Source organism: Oryctolagus cuniculus, chromosome 11 (genome assembly GCF_964237555.1).
Source record: "Oryctolagus cuniculus chromosome 11, mOryCun1.1, whole genome shotgun sequence".
Classification (NCBI taxonomy): Eukaryota; Metazoa; Chordata; class Mammalia; order Lagomorpha; family Leporidae; genus Oryctolagus; species Oryctolagus cuniculus.
In genome coordinates this window covers 57,500,165-57,519,369 of record NC_091442.1, presented here as the reverse complement: position 1 = coordinate 57,519,369, position 19,205 = coordinate 57,500,165, and the positions used below count along the sequence as shown (strand labels likewise).

At 60.3% G+C, this 19,205-nt stretch overlaps 2 protein-coding genes and 1 long non-coding RNA gene across 11 annotated transcripts in view; 1 reads left to right on the top strand and 2 right to left on the bottom strand.

The window, feature by feature from the left end:
• The window catches only part of LOC103348286 (uncharacterized), a 110,296-nt gene extending 103,754 nt beyond the window's left edge, over positions 1-6,542 (bottom strand). For 2 of the 6 annotated variants that reach the window (XR_011380084.1, XR_011380083.1), the window contains exon 1: positions 6,205-6,417. This is a non-coding gene — a long non-coding RNA (uncharacterized lncRNA). Of the gene's footprint in view, positions 1-6,204 lie in introns of all 6 variants that reach the window. The other 4 variants (XR_011380080.1, XR_011380081.1, XR_001793345.3 and 1 more) reach the window with 4 other exon arrangements.
• Positions 6,415-14,366, top strand: PPP1R1A (protein phosphatase 1 regulatory inhibitor subunit 1A). The gene is made up of 7 exons (XM_008256585.4): positions 6,415-6,731; positions 10,124-10,184; positions 11,110-11,147; positions 11,448-11,511; positions 12,630-12,785; positions 13,608-13,699; positions 14,229-14,366. Exons 1-7 carry the CDS (start codon positions 6,648-6,650, stop codon positions 14,232-14,234), a joined length of 501 nt encoding a protein of 166 aa, XP_008254807.1. The 5' UTR covers positions 6,415-6,647; the 3' UTR covers positions 14,235-14,366.
• A 717-nt stretch (positions 14,367-15,083) lies between these two features.
• The window catches only part of PDE1B (phosphodiesterase 1B), a 29,587-nt gene continuing 25,465 nt past the window's right edge, over positions 15,084-19,205 (bottom strand). For all 4 annotated transcript variants that reach the window (XM_008256581.4, XM_002711039.5, XM_051845619.2 and 1 more), the window contains 6 exons: positions 18,515-18,635; positions 18,118-18,199; positions 17,774-17,882; positions 17,202-17,332; positions 16,680-16,800; positions 15,084-16,263 (listed from right to left, as the gene is read on the bottom strand). In XM_008256581.4, the coding sequence (XP_008254803.1) occupies positions 16,697-16,800; positions 17,202-17,332; positions 17,774-17,882; positions 18,118-18,199; positions 18,515-18,635 (547 nt within the window). In that variant the 3' untranslated portion in view covers positions 15,084-16,263; positions 16,680-16,696. The remainder of the gene's footprint in view (positions 16,264-16,679; positions 16,801-17,201; positions 17,333-17,773; positions 17,883-18,117; positions 18,200-18,514; positions 18,636-19,205) is intronic.

The window sequence follows — 19,205 nt, the reverse complement described above, 5'->3', positions numbered from 1 at the left end:
ATATAGATGCCGGTTCGTGTCCTGCTGCTCCACTTCCCATCGAGCTCCCTGCTAATGCACCTGGGAAAGCAGTGGAGGGTGGCCCAAGTGCTTGAGCTCCTGGACTCATGTGGGAGACCCAGAAGAAGCTCCTGGCTCCTGGCTTCAGCCTGGTCAAACCCTGGCTATTGCAGCCATTTGGGGAGTGAACCAGCGAGTGGAAGACCTCGCTCTCTCTCTCTGTCTCTCCCCATCTCTCTCTGTAACTCTTCAAGTAAATAAATAAATCTTTTTTTTAAAGTGAGGAGGAGGAGGAAGATACACAAGAGAGAGGAGACCAGGTGAGGACGGAGCCAGGCTGCCACAAGCCAGGGACACTGAGGTCATCAGAAGCCGAAACAAAGCCAGAGTCTTCCCTAGAGCCTGTGTTGAACCTCTAGAGAATCAATTCATGTGATTTTTAGGCCACCCAACTGCGGATACTTTGTTTTGGCCACCCCAGGACATTTGAACTCTGTCACACCCCATCCCTGCAGCCCCAGCAGGAATGCAAGCCAGGGCCCGCCACCCTGTGCCAGGCCTGGGACAGACGGGGCTGTACCTTCACATGACCCGGCTCTGTCCACACTCCCCTGCTGAGCAGCCCCAGGAGAGAATCGGAGCAGCTCACAACAAGCCCAGGGCCCCAGGGGTGTTGGCTCCTGCTCCTGGTCACCTGCCCTCCCTCCGGAATTTTCCACTCTCCCCGCCCCCTTGTCAAAGTCATTAGATTTAATCATTAACCGGGCGGGTGTTAATTAACGGAGCAGGGTGGTCACCCTTGCTGGGGAAGACACAACCGCACAAAAGAGTGGCTGCTCTAACAAAGGGGCCGGGGCAGGAGGAGCAGGTGTCCGGCACACACCTCTGTCCTCCGGGTTCTGAGAGCCAGGAAAGCCCCAGGCCCCAGCCCTGCTTTCCCCGGAGTCCAGGGAGAAAACTTTCCCAGGTGCTTCTTGGCTCAGCTCGCATCATTCCAGCCCTCGCTGTAGATACCAGGGCTGCCTGTCGTTGTTCATCTACCTTTAAGGGTGAAGAAACTGAAACTCAGAGAGGTCAAGCAACCTGCCTGGGGTCACAGAGCTGCAAGGTAGCACAGCTGAGCTCCGAAGGGGCCACAATGCCCCAGCAGCTGGGGGTCTGACTGCCACAGTGTGGAGGGGGGCAGTGGGGTGTGGGCAGTCGGAGGTCGTGCTGGCTTCTTCCTGCCCCCCCGCCATGGCTCCCTCTCGAGTGACGATGGCTCCTTGGTCACTCCACCACCGCCCTGGCTCCCGCTAGGCTGCAGTTGGGACAGAAGCTCTCTGTTTTCCGCTCCACTGGGTCCCTAGTGCTCAGCACAATAACTAAGCACATACCAATCCCCAGTGTGGCACCCTGGCGTGAGCATCAACATTTTTGAAAGGGGGCCAGCGGCTGCAGCTGCGGTACAGCCAGCGGGTTAAGCTGCGCCTACCGTGTTGGTATCCCATAGAAGGCCAGTGCAAATCCCAGCTGCTCCACTTCCAGTCCAGCTCCCCGCTAATGGAAGATGACCCAATTGCTGGGGCCCCTGTACCCCAGTGGGAGACCCAGATGGAGCTCCTGGCTTCAGCCTGGCCCAGCCCCAGCCACTGTGGCCATTTGTGGAGTGAACCAGCAGGTGGAAGAACTCTCTCTCTCTCTCTCTCTTCTTCTTCTTCTTCTTCTTCTTCTTCCTCTGTAACTCTGTCTTTCAAGTAAATGAACAAATCCAATATCCACATGTAAATATTCAAAATTCAACCTATGAGAGAGTTGGGGATGGTAGGGCTGACTGGGGTGCTGGGGACCAGATGCTACACTACATCTCGAGGGTCATCTGGGCCTTGCTGTTTCAGTCCCCTTCTCCCTGGAAAACACAGGCAAGCTTCCAGGCCTTGAGAGAGCTGCTTCCTCCCTCTCTCGGGCCTCAGTGTCGCCCTCCCAGCCCAGAAGCTTGGCCCGGCTGATCCCACAGGCTGTTCCCCCTACCCGTGCTGGTGGTTTCCACAGTTTGCAAAGAGGCAAAGCACTTGGGAAGTGAGCAGCCCCTCTGTGTGAGTCAGCAGCTCTGGCCTCATTCCCAAGAGCGCCAGCTGCAGGGGTGTGCACCCCAGCCTGGCAGAACGGCTGCCATGGGCTTTTTCACAGGCACACGGAGCTGCACACCGCCCCGGGGCCTGGGCCTCCCAAGGTCTCCCCGGGGAACCCACGTCGCTACTCCAGTGCTGCTCCTGGGGCTCCAAAGAAGCTCTACACATTCCTAGGTGGGCTCTGGCACCCCTGGGGGACGAGGGGACACACAGACTCCACAGGGCACCCATGCTTCTGCTCCAGATCAAGGCCTGCCCCCTACCTGGCCTCCCTCCATCTTCATAAGACTTGGCCCCTAGAGACTCTGAACCATTTGCAAAAGAGCAAAACCCAGCAGAGGTCAAAGACTCCCCCCCCGGGGGGGGGGCAGGTTTTCAGAGCATCTGTCACAGCTCTGAGATGCAGCCCTGGAGTGCAAGCACATGGCTTCCGAGGAGGCCCCTTGTGGGTGGGGTCATTGCTCCTTCCGGGGAATGAAGGCAGCTGCTTGGCTTAGCAGTCAGGGCGCTGGTCCGGGTGCCTGTGCCCCACATCAGAGTGCCGCTTTTATGCCCCCAACTCCAGCTTCCTGCGAATGCAGGCCCTGGCAGACTCGTGTAATTGAGTTCCTGCCACCGACGTGGGAGAACTAGATTGGGAACCTGGCTCCGGGCTTTGCCCTGGCTCAGCAGTTGGGGAATGAACCAGCAGATGAAAATACTTGCGCTCTCTCTCTCGTTCTCGCTCTCATTCTCGCTCTCACTCTCACTCGCTCTCACTCTAGCTCTCTCTCACCCTCCCCCATCTAGCTCTCCCTCGCTACCTCCTTCTATCTGCCTTTCAAATACATAAAAATTTTAAAACAAAAGCCATCTCCAGCCCTAGCTCTTAAAGCTAGGTGACACAGCGCGTGTGCACCCTGTATTCAACAAGCAGGAGCCTCCCGCACCGCCCCAACTGGGCAAGGAGAAATGCAAAGCCAAAGACAAGGTCCCTCTCTGCTGGGTGCTAAAAGCCGGGTTCTGAGACATCCTGAATGTGTGACACCCCCACCCCACCCCACCCCACAACTCAGAGTGACAATATTAGGACAGAAAGAGACCCCCATGGTCGCCAGATCCCTGTCACAGGGCATGCAGGCATGTGTGTGTACATGTGTGCACTCTATGTGTACATGTGTATGTTCATGTGTGTGCCTGTGCGTGCATTGTTAGGGGAGGACTCACCCAGGGAGTTGGCAGCAAGGGTGGGAATTGGACCCTCACCTCCCAGATGCCAGCCCAGGTGGCCCCTGTCAGCAACCCCGCCCTACAGTACCCTTGGAAAGTGAAGACGCTAATACCTACCCCTCCACCCGGTTGGTTGTGAGGATCAGCGAATTAATGCAGCTGGAGGTAGGTGGGAGTGAGCAGAGTAGGTAAATAAAAGCAGAAAGTGCTGAGGGCAACAAAGAATGGCCCCATTAACCCGGAGGAGGGGAGAGGGGAGCCACTAAGTGGCTGCATCACCCCGTCACAGCCCTGTAACCTTAAATATTCATGGACTCAGAAGTGTACCACGCGGGGCAGCTGCTGCGGCTCCAGCCCCGGCTGTGGGACGCCAGCACCTGCACACTGAGGCACACCTGATGTGGGCTCAAGCAAGCTGCAGGAGACACTGGCACCCGGCTCTACCTCTCACTCGCTGTAGCAAGGGCTCCGAGAGCAGGTGCGGTCCGTGACAGCTCCCTAGCCGTGCGTGGGCAGCCCAGGCTTCTCACACCCACGAGCCCAGCAGACACTCACACAGCTATGGGTGTAAATAAAGGTCACAATGACACACACACACCTTCCCAGATGGCCCCCACCAGCCACACTCCCCTCCCCACCACCCACACTGGCCCACCTGCCTCCAGGCTCCTCCTGCTGCTCCTCCTCTGCCTCCGCCCCAGCGACAGCTGCTCCTGCCCCTCTTCCCACACAACCCCCCCCCCCAGCCATCTTTGCAAAGCCCCAGCTCTGTCAGTCCCTGTCTGTACCTGTAGCTCTGCAGACAAGGAGGTCTGAGGATCTAGGACCTATGGGGGCCACACTTGAAGGGTGGGTGTGAGACTCGGGAAGGAATTTCCACAACCAGGCCAAAGTTTGAGAGAAAGAAGGGGATATGAAGGAGGCCCAGGCTAAATAGGGGTAGGGGTGGTTGTGGCACAGGGGGTTAAGCTGGAGCTTGGGATTCCCGCATCCCACATCGCAGTCCCGGTTGCTCCGCTTCCAATCCAGCTCCTTGCAAATGAGCCTGGGAAAGCAGCAGAAGATGGCCCAAGTGCTTGGGCCCCTGCACCCTCATGGGAGACAGAGGGAGTTCCTGGCTCTCCAGCTGTTGTGGGCATTTGGGGAGTGAACTAGCAGACGGAAGAGGCAGGTGCACTCGCGAGCGCACGCACGCGTGTGTGTGTGTGTGTGTGTGTGTGCGTGTGTCTCAATCACTCTACCTTTCAAATAAATGAAGGAATCTTTCTTTAATAATGGACATGAGGTAGCGGCATGGATCTGAAGAGAAGCTGGAGAGCCGCCTCCCAGCGCGGCAGCCGGGCTAGGAGCGGGCGAAACAGGAACAGCAGCGAGCGACCCACTGAGGGTCCTCCAGGTGCCAGGTGCCTTACCTCCTCGGATGCTCAACCCCAGGAGGCAGGAACCGCTCTGCCCATCTGACAAATGAGATCGGGGCTCAGTGAGCAGGGCCTCAGCCCCCAGAGATGAGGGTGTGGGAGGGAATCCTGGCTCCAAGTCCTATCTATGGGCCTGGCAGAACAGGATGGGAACAGAGAAGCCACCTATTTAAGGGGATCTTTTGGATTCCATTCTGTGTGCACAGGAGGTGGAGTGTATGGGGAGGAGGCTGGAGCAGTGACTTGGCCCTAATGGGCCTGGCAGCTCCCCCCACCCCCACCTCCACCCCACACACACCCTCATTCCCTCTGCTTCGGTGCCTCCACAACAGCTCCCTCCCTCCCGCAGGGTGGGGGGGTGCAAAGCTGGGGGTGGGGGCACCAGTGGGAAACCCCCACGCCCAGAGAACCCCACAGCAAAGGGGCTCTGAGGGAGTAGGCTGGGTGTAGGGCACCGTGGCTGGAGGCCAAGTCAGGGCAAAACAGGGGCCGCTTAAAATGCAAAGCAAGGCGAGGGCTCCTGGGTCCCTCTAACCCAGCCTGGCCCAGAGAAAACTGAGCCCAGCAGATGTAAAGGGATATGTCCAGGGGGGAGGGCAAGAGAGGTTATTTTGGGAGGTAGGAGGGGAAGGGGCCGCGTGCAATCCAGGCCAGGGAAGGGCTGCCCAGAAGAGGAGGCAACTGGGAGTTGAAGATGATCCTAAGAGCCCCAGAGAAGCAGACAGAAACCTGCAGGGAACTCATGCTTGGCTTAAGATCCAAAAGAAACAGATTCCCCTGGCCCAGCCTAGGCCACTCAGCACTCCCGGTACCTCTCCCCACCCCCTGCCTGCCCCCAACAAAGAGGTGGCCAGCCAGCCCTGCCGCTGTCCTAGACCCAGCACCCACCTCCCTCTGCCCAGCGATTCCCTGAATGCCCTGGCTCCCTCACTCCATGATATTGATGGACGCCTGGGCTCTCCCCCAAACAAGTAAGTTCTTCACGTGGTCTAACTTGCACCCCTTCAATCACAGATCATTTCCACCGAGGCCCAGGGTGAAAGTGGAAACCCAGCCCATCAGTAAACAAGCCACCCCATGGAAAGGCCTTTCACCTAGTTTCCAATCCCTATAATTTAGCAAGCAGAAAGTGGAATCTATTTCACAAGCATTGTTGGCTGTCCATCCTATGCTGTGTCTGCCCAGTCCCACATGAGCCTCTCTCTCTCCAAGCCCCGCACCACCACCCCCGCAAGGGCTAGTCCAGAGAGACGCCCCTACCCAAGCCCTCCCCGCCCCGGACTCAGCTCCCCTCCGGGTTTTCACCTCCACCAGTGTGTCCTCTCCGAATCTAACCCTAGACCCCGCTACTGCACGCCCAAATCCCCCTTCAGGCCTTTTCTCTGGGAGACACCCCCCTGGAAGACCTTACACGAATTCTTTCTCTGGGGTTTGCGCCTCCTCTCCCGCAGCGCCCCTCCACCTACCTTCCCAGTCCCCCAGACCTGCCCCAGCTTGGAAAAGTTCCTCGCAGCCGCTCTCCACCTTTACTCCCTGGCGAGAACTTCGAGGAGAGCCGGCTGTCCGCCGGCACAGTCCACTCAGACTGCCACCCGGCCACGCCCGGGCCTTCGCACCCGCCCGCGGGGCGGTGACCCCCGCAGCCGCGGGCGCAGCCACGACGGGGTTAAGGCTCCGGGCTGGGGGAGGGGGAGGGGGCCGGGAGGGGCGGGTGCGGAGCCAATCGGCAGCCACAGAGTCCCCGAAGCCGCGAGCTGGGAGCGCTGAGCCGGGAGCCGGGAGCCGAGCGCGCCGGGCTGGGGCCGGGGCCGGAGCGGAGCGGAGAAGGGAGCGCGCCCGCCCCAGCCCCGAGTCCCTCCGCCTTTCCCCCCGCCGCCGCAGCGCGGGCGCAGCGGCCGCCGCCCCAGCCATGGAGCAAGACAACAGTCCCCGGAAGATCCAGTTCACGGTCCCGCTGCTGGAGCCGCACCTTGACCCCGAGGCGGCGGAGCAGGTGCGGAGCAGGGCGGGGCGGCAGGGGACTCGCCCAGCGGAGGCCGGGGGACCGCTGGGCCGGGGGCACCCAGGATCCCTGCCTAGTCTTGGCGGTAGCAGCGCGCCCCTTTGAGGACGAACGCGCTCCTTTGGGGGTCTTCCGTCCCCTCCCCCACCGCCGGAGCCACATCTGCCCATCTGTGCCTTGAGACGGACCGCAGGAGGAGCGCCTCCACCCGCTGCCTATCCCCGCGGGAGTCACTCCCCACGCCCCAGCCCTGGGGGAGGGGTCCTGCCCGAGGACACGACCCCTCCCCCTTTACCCGTCTTGCCTCCCCCACCCAGTCAGCCCCCGCCAGAGTTTCTGAGGTTGGTGGCAGCTCGGGGGCAGGGAGGGGGTCGGTGAGGGAGGGCGCGGGCGGGTAGGGTGGGAGTTGGAAAAGCAGCTCTCCCTGTCCCCTCCTACCTGGAGGCACACCTTGCAGGCTCCGGAGAGTGTTGGCTATGGGGAGGGGCTGAGGAGGGCCGCCCAGAGGCCTGCAGCTTTGGGGGAGGGGGCTGCCCGGGTCTGTAGGCTGAGGTTCCTTCTCCTGTGAGTCTGGACACGTGGGTCCAGAGTCCCGGCTCCTGCCCTTTGGATGCTGGAGTGGGATGGGATGGAGTGAGTGGTGTTCAGAGGCCAGAGATGGGGGCTTTCTAGAGATGGGGGTCCCAGCTGGGCCACAGCAAAGGGAGAGACATAGTGACAGCCCCGCTCAAGAGGTGGGAGTCCAGGGCCCTGGCCCAGCCTCCTGGCCTGGCCTATTTTTAGCTCAGCAGCCTGGCAGAGCGGCAGTGTCTGAGCTGTGAGCAAGTGCGTGTCTCAGCGAGAGAGTGAGCAGTGAGCGTGTGTGGAGAGGGCGGCCACCCGTGGTCCTTACTACTGCCTGTTTGCCAAATGCCTCCGTATTCGCCCATTGCTCCATCTCTCTGTATTCTCTGCCCACCTGCCTAGACACCCATCCCTAGAACATCCCATTCCCACAAGGTCAGCTCTCTGCTTCCCCCAATAGCTGCCAGGCCCTGGCTGTGCTGCAACACCCCCCCACACCCCCAGAGAAAAACCGGCAAGCCCTCTTGTTGAGGTGGGCTGGGAGAGGGCCTCTGTGGTTGCTACTCCAGCTGTGTGGCAGACTCAGCTGTGGATGATGGGAAAGGGCAGGTGCACACCCCACAACTCCTGGGTCTCTACCCTCCCCGGCCTGAGGTGAGTGGCACCTGCAGCCTCTAAGGTGTGACTGTGGGAGGGGCCAGATGCAGATACACAAGCCTCCTGAGAATGAGGAAGATGGTGAGAGCTTCTAGCACCAAGCGTTCCCTTGGGGTCAAGGGGAAAGCTGTTATGCTTGGAGGCAGGGGACTGGCTACAATGACCTCACACCCCAGAAGAAGGCCCAAAAGTTGGGCTGCGGGGGGGGGGGGGGTGGGTGGGAAGGGAGGTTCCAAATGCCTCTCACTGGCCCAGACAGGGCCTGACACCTGCTTCTGTTTGCTGTTGGAGGAGGCAGGTGGAGTAGGTGTGGGTTTGTGGTGGGGGAGGGGCAACTGGTTTAGGGATTTGGGGGACAAGGGAGGAGTGTAGGGCAGTGCCAAGGAGCAAGACAGGGCCAGATTGCTGGGACGCAGACCTGGCTTACTGAGATCTTCAGAAATCTGTGTCTCCACGGCCTGAAATTCTACCTGCAGTCTAACCTCAGCCCCTCCTGCTGCATCACCAAGTGTATAGGCAGAAAGTTCCAGGCTTGGCAGAAACCCCTAACCCAGCCCTGCATGGGGCAGCCAAAGGAGTTGGACGCTCTGGGCTACAGAGCACAGAGTGGCGGGGGGCGAGGGAGGACCCAGCCCCCAGGTCCTCGGCCTGACTGGAGAAGCAAAGGCACCGCGTGACCTTGAGAGCCAGAATCGAGAAAGGTGCGAGGTGAAGAGGCCTGGGAGGAGCCCCAGCAAGTGTGACCTCCCTGCCTTCCGCTGTAGGCTGTCACGGTCTCCAGGATTCCGAGAGATTAGAAACCTTGTCCAAGGCAAGGAAATAGGATAAGGGAGGGGCCTGTCCAGGGTCGCAGAGCCCCGCCACCCTCTCAGGCCGCCACGTTGGCAGGCTCTTCTCCCCGCGTGGATGGCCATCTCAACCCAGCCACCCCCACCACTGCCTCCCCCTGCCTCTTCCACTCTTCTGCCCTCCCTGCAGGGAGGAAGAGTTTCTCCTAGTAAAAAGAGGGCTCTACCCCCTTTGCACGGATAGCCCAGGAATGGGCAGAGACAATCCACGGTTAATGTCTGAGCAGTGCGTGCACGCGCACACACACACACACACACACACACATACACACACAGAGGACCGCTACTACTAGGGACCTTGAAATGTCACCAAAAACAGATGCCACTCGAGGCTCCTGGGAAACAGTGCCCCACTCCCACCAGCCCCATTGGGAGCCCCTGCTTCTTCTTTGGGGAGAGCCCCCCTCACTCAGGCTTACACAGCCCTCCTTCCCTTGCTGGCACCACTGGGCGTAGAGGAGGGCCGTGTTTTACAACCCCCACCCCACACTGCCAGTGGCTTTGATGCCGAGTAAGCCAGCCGCAAAGCAGGGGGATTTGATCCTTCAGTGTTGTTGGTCTTCCTCCTCGCTGCCCCCCCTGGAGGGATCTGCCGCCTAGACTCCAACCCCCTTCGTTCCACTCATTTCCAAGGCTCTGAAGAGTCCAGAGAAAGGGGAAAACTACATGTCCCAGGAGTCCTTGGGCTGACTTCAACGACAACTGACTTTATTGGCAGTGTGACAGAAGAACAGCGGCAGGGGAGGGGGCGCTCCGGGGGTCCAACAGTGCACCAGCTTTGTGTGTTAATGTCTTAGAAGGAGACCTCAAAACTCAGCGTAAGAGTTTCCAGCTCAACTTTAGGGCCTGACCCGGGTCCTAGCTGGGGCTCCTCCCTGTGTTGTAGATCTGCTGGCGGATCAGAAACAGGCTGCATTCAAGGACTGAGGGGAAGGGAGGGGCTCGGAGGGATGCTGTTGGCCCGCCGAGGGTTAACGTCTTCTTGGGGTGGGAGTGGCTGAGAGCCAAGGGAAAGGCCTGGACCCTCCCCGGGTTATTTCTGACCATTGATCCAGGATGGACGGAAGGACTGCTGGCCAGAGATCGATGCACTAGAGCAGATTTGGCCACTAAGATGGAGTGGCAAGACGGGGCGAGGGGGCGAGTGTGAGACCCGTGGGCTTTGGGTGCTTGGGAGCGGCTCCCCTCAGGGAGGGGGATGGGCACAGTGGGTCCAGGGCACTGTGAGGTTTTCTGAGGTATGTTAAGGGGCAGAGCTTTCATGGTCCCACCTGTCCTTGACCTCTTCCCGCTTCCCCATCTCCCCCCCCCCAGATTCGGAGGCGCCGCCCTACCCCTGCCACCCTCGTGCTGACCAGTGACCAGTCTTCCCCAGGTAACCCAGGAACGGATCACTGATGGGACTGGGGGCCCAAAGCAGACAGCTGCTGGTGCCGGTGGGAGAAGCAGGGTGCCGGGTATCCAGAGAGCAGGGCCTCAGGATGCTAAAAGCCAACGAGTGGTGGCTACAGTAGCAAGATCTCCTCCTGCGGTTGGCAAGACAGAGCAGTGCCAGGAAGCCAGAGAGACCACCTGAGTCCTAACCCCCAGGAGTTCGGTGGTCATCGGAGTGCCGGTTGCTGTGGCAACAGCCTCCCAGGTTTCTCCAGCACTGCTGCCCCCACCCCCAGAGGCAGTGACAGCTGTGAGGGGGAGGGCCCGCCTCCACCAGCTCGCTTGGCGGCCCCCAGAGGGGACAGGGGAGGTTAGAAACAGCCCCGGGAGCAGCTGGGATGCTGGTCGCCCGTGTCCTCGTGAAGGGCTCGGAGACCATGGAGGGCGGCTGCCGGGGCGGAGCAAGGCTGGCCGGGCCAGTGAGCTGGACTAGAAGCCGGGGGCAGGGGGCTCCACCTCCCGGGAATGCCAGAGCCTCTCTGGCCCCTGCACAGAATGAATTTGCTGTCGTCTCTCAGAGCCGCCTACTGTACAGGGCCCAGGGGTGGGGAAGAGACCTGGAGAGGGAGAGCGCAGCTGGAAAAGCCACAGACCCTGCTCTCAGGGACCTCTGGGGCTGAGGCAAAAATGGAGTCTCCGACTGACCTCGTGGTCAAGGACAACACTAGGGGCATGGATCAGAGCTAGCCAGCAGAGCAGGAGGGGAACTAGAGGGAGAAGGCCTGGGGCAGGCATCAGGGCCAGCTTCCTGGAGGTGGAGGTAAGGGACTCCAGACTGCAGAGCTTCCCCACCTTGGCAAGTCAGCTCTGTGGAGTCCCCTGGGTCTCCTGTCCTTATCACCTTCTCCTTTCCCTGTCCCCCTCAGAGGTCGATGAAGACAGGATCCCCAACCCACTTCTCAAGGTGAGCTGGCCCCTTCCACTCGGCTCAGCCCAAGGGACCCACAACTCATTGGGGTGAGAGGGCAAGTCCTCAAAACCCTGCATCCCAACAGGTGGATGGGTGGACCTGCACACACACACACACACACACACACACACCCCTCCCTATACCACCAAGCAGGTGGCTGGGGTAGCAGGAATTCTTTGTTCCCCCTTGCTGAAGCCCCCCGACCTGTTCCCAGCCTCCAATCCAGCATCGAGGCATGGCAGGGGAGGAGGGCGAGGAGGGCTGGCACCCATCTGTGCTCCATGTTCTTCACAGCCCAGTCTGGCAATGTCTCCTCGGCAACGGAAGAAGATGACAAGGACCACACCCACCATGAAAGGTTCGCCCCCCGCCCCGAGGGCCCGTTTGGAAGGGGTCCTGGGAGGGGGGGTCCTCAGGTCTGCCTCTGCCTTTGTCACAGCGGAGCTCATGCTAGATGACCGAGGGCTGCCGCTGACCGGAGAAACTGCCTGAACATGAACCTCAAAGATGGCAGAAAAATGAAAAACACTGGCGACTCCGCAGCACAGCGTGCAGCTCATAGCAGCTACGCAAAGGCTGCCGGAGTCTTTTTCCTTCCCTTAGAGGACACCCTGTGTCCCGGCAAGCCCAGTATCTTTTTTGTTTGTTTGTTTTTTGTTTTTTTTTTTTTTTAGAATGATTTTATTTGAAAGGCAAAGTGACTGAGAGAGAGGCAGAGACAGGGAGACAAGATCATCCACCTGCTGGTTCACTCCCCAAAGGGCTGCAATGGCCAAGCTTGGGCCAGGCCAAACCTGGACTCCACCCAGGTCTCCCATGTGGGTGGCAGGGGCCCTAGCACTTGGGCCATCTTCTGCTGCTTTCCCAGTGCATCAGCTGGGAGCTGGACTGGAAGCAGAGCAGTCAGGACTCGAACCCGCGCCCCTATAGGTTGCTGGCGTTGTAGGCAGCAGCTCAACCCACTGTACCACACCAGCACCCCCAACCTTTGGAGGAAGTACTTTTTAAGGTGTATTTACTTAGTTATTTGAAAGGCAGAGCAACAGAGAGAGAGACGGAAGATCTTCCATCTGCTGGTTCACTCCTCAAATGGCCATCACAGCCAGGGCTGGGCCAGACTGAAGCCAGGAGCCAGGAGCTGCAGAACTCCATCCAGGTGTCTCCCATGAGTGACAGGAGCCCAAGCATGTGGGCCGTCTTCTGTCGCCTTCCCAGGCACATTAGCAGGAAGCTGGGTGGGAAGCAGAGTATCCGGGACTCAAAGCGGCTCTCTGATACGGGATGCCGGCCTCACACGCAGGGGCTTCACCTGCTGCCCTGACAGAAGCCCTTCTTGTGGTCTAGCTTTGGTGCCTCCTTATTGCCCAGCTCGGTGCTCTCCTTGTTCAGATCTCAGTGCCCTCGGGGAGGCTGCTGAGTTCAAGGGGACCCCAGGCAGCTGTGTCCACTGTCGCCTCCCCCTCTCTGTGCCTCCAGAGCTCCAGATGATGGTTGAACACCACCTAGGGCAACAAGAGCAAGGAGAGGAGCCCGAAGGAGCCGCCGAGAGCACAGGGGCCCAGGAGTGCCAGCCACCTGGGACCCCAGGCACAGGAGCCGAGTCCAGGCTGGGCCCCTCGGCGACAGCACAAAGTATGTACGGGCCCCAGGCAAACCATTTCCCCCAGCCCAGCAGGAAGCAAGCCTTGCGCACTGGGGAGGGCGAGGGCCAGGGCTCAAGGCTGGGGATGCATCTACATGTACTCCAGTCCTCACCTTTCCTTTCTAACCCCACCCCCTCCCACCTTGGACCCCCGAGGCCCCCCATGGGGGCTGTGTCAGGGAAGCTAGAACCCTAAATGTGTCACTCAGCACCTCCTCTGCCCAGAGCAGAGCTCAGTGTATAAAAGAGAAGGTGCCGCTGAGGTGCTGCTGTCCACTGGGTGGTGCGTGACTATTAAATGAAACTGTAGCACAGCCCCTGAAATGCACAGGCCACAAGCCTTGCAGTAGGCGTGGTGCTAATGGGTCCACAGTCCTTATTCTAGCTGTATTCCAGAAGCCAGGAGTTTGCCAACAGCATGAAGGTGATACAGTGCCTATACTGTTACACAGAACTCCGCGCAGGGCACCCACAACCCAGCACATTACTATTTCTGCAATGCAGTGCAAAGTATGCTGGCATGGGTGGGATAAAGACCAAAGTAGTAGTAGTCTCCTATCAGTTCAGGCCCACATTGAGTGTCTGCTCCAACTCTTCCTAACATTCTGTAGAGGTTTGTTTTGGGTGGCTTCTGTGTTTCCTGTTGTTTTTGCGATTTTGCTGATGGCAGATTATTAAGAAAGTAGCCGTGGTAATCAGAGAAGGCACTGCAGGTCCTGGGCCCCTCTCCCGGCTCCTCGCAGCTCAGGACGCAGTGAGCAGGGCTCTGCCCTCTCCAAGTTCCCCCACAAATGCCACCTCTCCCTCCCCAGAGCCTGCACAGCCCAGCCCCAGAGCTCAGGAGAGGCGTGGCGAGGAACCCTCCACCGCTAAAACATCGCAAGACTCCCAGGGAGCCAGCGCGGTAAGGAGGCCCCGGGGCTGGGCCGCCCGGCCCGCAGAATAGGCCGTGTGCTTAAGGGCAAGGGGCCGGAGGGTGGGGTGGGGGGGTCTTTGGCATCAGAGAAAGGGAACTCATTTCTGTCACCGAGAACTTATTCTCTCGGGTAAGAGGACTTAGGTCTCCTCGGATGGGCCCACAGCGAAATGGGACTAACTAAGCTGCAGCACGAGGGAGTGAGGTCAGACTCCATGTCGGACCTCTGACCCCCGCAGTGAGGAACAGGTGACCAAAACCGATTTGGGGATAATGGGCGTTGACTGCCAAAGGGTGCTCCTCGCCTTTCCCAGGGCCAGGATGGCAAGAGGGACATTGGTGAGAGGCCCTCCTGAGAATCCTTGCTGCCCCTGCATAGACTAGAAACGGGCAGGGGCCCGTGTCCCGCGACACCGGGTGCTGGGCAGGTGGCGGGTGGGCAAATCAGCGCGCATGCGCAAGGGGACCAGCCGGCTTTAGCTTCAACCTTCTCTTTCTGCCTCCTCCCTAACCACAGGTCTGAGAGAGGAGGAGGTGTCCTGGAATCAAGGCCGCGGTTGGGGGATGCATGGACACTGGATTTGTTTCTTATTTCCTCACTTTTGGAGAAAAAAAATCTCTTGTTTTTAAAAAGTGATAAATTTGGTGTTAGGTCCTTGGCACTTTCCTTTTTTCCGGACCTAGAGACTCTTCCCTCCAGCCCGGCCGCCTGGGGTGGGGGCAGAAACCTGCGCAGCTCGCTGCAGATAGGGGGGGGGCCAGGCAGGTGGAAGGAGTTCTTTTTCTAGTAAAGACAGGCGCCACCATCTGCCCGGGCTGCCCTGCACCTGACAACTGAAAGCTGTTAACTGTGCCGTGTGTGCCGCCTGCTGGCCAAAGTGGGGAACTGCACCTGGACATGGCCCTCGGGAGCCGTGATACCGAGATGGGTGGGTGCCCCCTTGACTGCCCTCGCAGCCCCTCCCGCCTTCTTTATGGATGGGTTTCTTCCTCCAGCTCCTTCATTCCAGCTCTATCCAAGAGGCGCTGGCTGGGAGCTGCAAGGGTGCTCTTTCCCTTTTCCTACCCAGAGAGGGGCGCAAAGCAAGGGGCCCTTCCTCCCATCCCAGACCCAGGTCTCTCCTGCCGCTGTTTAGAATGTGCCAGGTAGTGGAGGGCAGATGGGAAGGGAGGCGACGCCACAGAGAACAAAGAGCAGAGCCAGACAGGCGCAGGGTCGCACCTGGGCCACGCCCCACGCCCGTCGCGTGGCCTGGGGCAGGGCGAGCTCTCGGTGGGCCTCAGCTTGCCAGGATCTTCCGGAGCCTGAGAGCTTAGTGCGTGCAACGGGGGCTCGGCCGACTTCACCCAGTGAACACCCGACACAGGCACGGCCTGGTCTCCCTTCTTTATTGATCTCTGGCTATAGAAGGGGCGTGGGAGACCGGGACGGGCGTGAGTCACATGCGTCAGGGGCGAGTACTGGGGTGGCGGGTCTCAGAGACCGCGGATGCGGAGCTCACACGCACGGGGCCCACGGTACAAATGCATGGCTCGTTATGTACACGGGCGGAGGAGGGCGGTCACCTGGGGCAGGGGGCGGGAGGAGCCTTGGGAGGGGAAGGGGCATGAGACGACCTGACAGCTGCCGCCTGGAGCCCCTTCCCATCCGCCTAGCACACGCCCCTCCCCAGGGGGAGGGCCTCGTGGTGCGGGAGACTGCACAGGGTTCCGGGGCCACGCCTCAATCGCCCCCCACCCAGCTCTCTCCAGCCAGAGCTCTAAGACGCTTCCTGAAGACGCCCCGCCCCTTTTACAGACATTGGTCGGATGGGAGCCTCCGAGTCCCCCCCACACCCGGAGTTGGGGAGGAAGGGGGAGGAAGGGGGCGGAGGGCTCGGCCCGGGGCCCAGCCCAATCCTTCCACCCTGGCCCTCGTGGCTCCCCTGCCCCGAGTCCCTGCGGCAGAATGGGAGAGAGGGAGGGATGTTGGCAGGGAGTCAGGCTGGGCCCGGGGCTGAAGCAGTGCAGGTGCGGGCGCCGAGGCTGCCCCCAGCCTACTCCCAGGGGCCCAGAAAGGAACTATGCCCCGGAGGAAGCCACTCCCCTTCCCACACGTGGGGGGAGGGGGGAGCCCAGCTTTCTACCCTACTTCAGCCCTTCCCAGGGGGAGGAGAAGGGGGCCCCAGACCTGCCAGCTAAGATCTGGGGTGGGGGTGCGGGCGGAGGGAACCCCCGATGTGTATTGCTTAGAAACTTGGAGGCAAAAAGGATGGGGGAGGGCCCGGGGGCTGGCAGCTCTGACCCTCCCCCCAGGAGGCTCCCCAGCTCCCAGACAGCCAAGGCCATGGGGGGAGTCCAGAGGCAGGGGGATGGACACAGTGACCACTGGGAGCCTGGGCTTGCTCAGTCCTGCCGCCCAGAGATTAAAGTGGGACCCAGTGGGTGGCAGGTGGAGGGGCCCTCCCCCAACCCAAGATCTCTGGCACGTGGCCTCCGGGCGGGCGGCCCCTTGGAGCAGATGTCCTGATGGATGGTGCTGATGACATCGAATACTCTGGACTCGGGAGGACCTGGGGAGAGACGGGGAGGCCTCAGCGCCCTGGCCGCTGCCTTCACCTGCAGGCTGGTCTGCTGTCTGAGCCCTGCCAGGTGACCCTCCAAGGGGAAATCACCCATCTCCCCAGGCCTGGCATCAAGGTCGGCACCTCTTCTCTGTGGCCCTCAACAGGGGCTGCGCAGAGAGGTGCAGCAGGCATAGACCCCACCCTCCGGCTCCCGGGGCAGGGCATGGCCTCCTTCATTCCTGCCGCAGGGGCTGGGGGACAGAGTGGCGGGGGGGGGGGGGGGGCCTGCTCCCGCCCACGCCCTGACTCAGTTCTCCACCAGCACTCCCTCGGACCTCACGTCCACAAACCTCCCCCGCACCAGACAGCTGACGGCTGATGCCGTGTGGAACCCCCAGCTCCCTCCTGTACCCCAGGCTCACCCGGGCCAGCCCCAGGGCTAGTCCAGATTTCCATTCTGGTTGTGTTCATCCTCAGCAGGTGAGGGCGGGGCCTCTTCTTCACAGGGGGACAGCTCGTCAATGGACATCTGGTTGGTGACACCTGCAGGGGGCGTACAGGCAGCCAAGGCTGGACCACCGCTGCCCCGTTCGCTGGGCTACATTCAACCAATCCCCACCTAGGACAGCCTTTCGGGCCTCACTGAGACTCACAACCCTCCAGCCCCACTCGAGGGCCATTCGAGCCCCAGGTGTCCTGGGACCCATGTGCAGAGACCACAACACGCCTGGCCCCTGGGTTGTGGAATGTAACGGCTGCCACTGCCTTCTTTCCCGCACCCATTAGCCAGTTTCGTCTTTCCTGGGATCTAACGAGTTTGATTGCTTGTAGTCCCAATTCCCAAAGTCCAAGAGCTGCTCCGGGGGCTTAAGGAAAACGGACCTGCCTGCTGTCCCACTGGCTGCCCCCAGGGAGTCTCCCCACCCCGCCCCCACGGCACCCACCGCTCGCTGCCCGTTCCTTCCACTTCTGCTTGTTCTCCTGAATGTATTTGGTCCAGGTGGAGCGGAAGCTGACCACATCAGGGTTGGGGTCCCCCACGTCCACATCCAGAGAAGGCTGGCGCCACTGGAAGCTGAAAGCAAGCCCCCCCCCCATCCAGTGATGAGAGCCAGCCCACCCCAGAACTGCCCCAGACCTCAGTGTGGAGGGGACAGGGAGGCCGTGAGGAGCTCTACAGAGCCCAGGCCTCTCTTCCTTCTACTGCACACACCCCAAGTCCCTGCCCCCCCCCACACACACACACACATGTGCACTCCTCCACATCTTCTCTCCAGGCAGAACAGAAATAAAAACAAGGTTAGCCAAAAGGCAATGCAGAAAGAGCCGAAGGAAGAACAGTCACAGCGGAGGGCAGCACAGGTGCAGGCCACCCCCTCCGGGCTCCATCCTGGCGACAAGCAGCACAGGGGACTCCCACGGCCTCCGCCACGGCCACACCCAGTGGCAGACACACACACACCCTCTCCCCGTAGGGCCCAGAACCAGGAGACCTGGCGCCCCCTGCCGTCCTCACCTGGGCTGGTTCTTAGACTTGGAGTCCTCATCCACCAGGGGCTGCACGCTCTTCTCGGCCACATCGGTGAGCACGGAGAACGTGGGCTCCACTATGAAGTCAATGAAACCTGCGGGGCAGAGGGCAGCTCGATGGAGGGCCAGCCCCCCAACGCCCCCAGCTGCACAGAGAGGTCACCTGGACTGGCAGCTTCTCAGTGGGCACGGGCCCAGAGGCCCTCTCCCACTACTAGCAGCCCCTGGCCTCCTGGCCCCAGCACAGCAGGCTTTCCCCCACACAGGGTGGCCCAGGAAGCATCCCTGTGCCTCCCCCATCTTGTCTGCCCTGCAGGGCGGGACACTCACCAATCTGGGACTGGGCCACCAGAGTGGAGGTGCGATCACAGAGTGGAGAGAAGGGCAGGCCCAGCTCCGCCTCCTTGTCACCCTGCGGAAGAGGGAAGTGGGGGACACTGGATGCAGCCGACACCTGAGACCCTGGGTGCAGCTGGGGAGGGGAGGGGACAGTGGCTGGGCGGGGGTAGAGAACAGGAAATTCCTCACTGCTGACCTGGAAATGAGTGACAGGCAATGGAATGGAATACAGCTATCGGTGACCACCGCGGGGCTGTTAGGATAATGAGATTTTTATCCCCCCGTATTTGGGATCATGTCAGAAGGGGGAGGTAGCAGAATGATCTGGCATAGGAGTAGGGAACTTGGAGAGCAACAGGGGCAGGGGGTGGGCGAGACGCCTCCGTACCTGGCGGAAGAATTCCTCCATGAGCGCCTTGGTCCAGCGGCTGTGCACTGCCCACTGCTTGGTGGGGTGGCTGATATCGGCGGCATGCAGCAGGAGGGACAGAGCCTTGGACTTGTCGATTCTGGTGAGGGCAGGGGGCAAAAGAGAGGGAGCCTGGACTTGTAGGGAAAGGAGGCTTCGACCGATTCCCATCTCAAACCCATTCCTGCACATCCTCTCACCCGTCTTCAACACGCACACGCACACGCACATGAGGCACTTCCAAATGACCACGGAAATGGAATTGAAAGATAAACTTATTTTGGTGCACACACACACACACACACAAAATACTTGAAACCCATGCATATGAGAGATCATCAAAGCGTTCATGATGAGTGCACACTATGACAAACACTTTCAACTTCCTTTGCACCAAAATAAATTTAATCTTTTCATCCCATTCCCATGAACTTTCTGAAGCACCCTTGTGTGTAGAAGCAGCTGTGCAGGGCGGTAGCCAGGAGGAACCCTGGGATCCCAGCATCCGAGGATCTTGCTTCAAACCTGCACCATACCTACCGCTCAGCAGCCGCCATTTCAATCTGCACACTTCCTGTCCCTCAACCCTCCCATGGAAATCAGCGGCTCGACTCCGAGAAATAAATGGTGCCCAACAAGTGAGTATTTGGAAGAGCGCGTAGCTCATAAT

Bases quoted from the DNA above. Each gene is read 5' to 3' on its own strand.
- PPP1R1A (XM_008256585.4), top strand. From the start codon at position 6,648: ATGGAGCAAGACAACAGTCCCCGGAAGATCCAGTTCACGGTCCCGCTG. The intron at 10,185-11,109 runs GTAACCCAGGAA...TGTCCCCCTCAG, and splicing joins CAGTGACCAGTCTTCCCCAG to AGGTCGATGAAGACAGGATC. The intron at 11,148-11,447 runs GTGAGCTGGCCC...TGTTCTTCACAG, and splicing joins TCCCCAACCCACTTCTCAAG to CCCAGTCTGGCAATGTCTCC.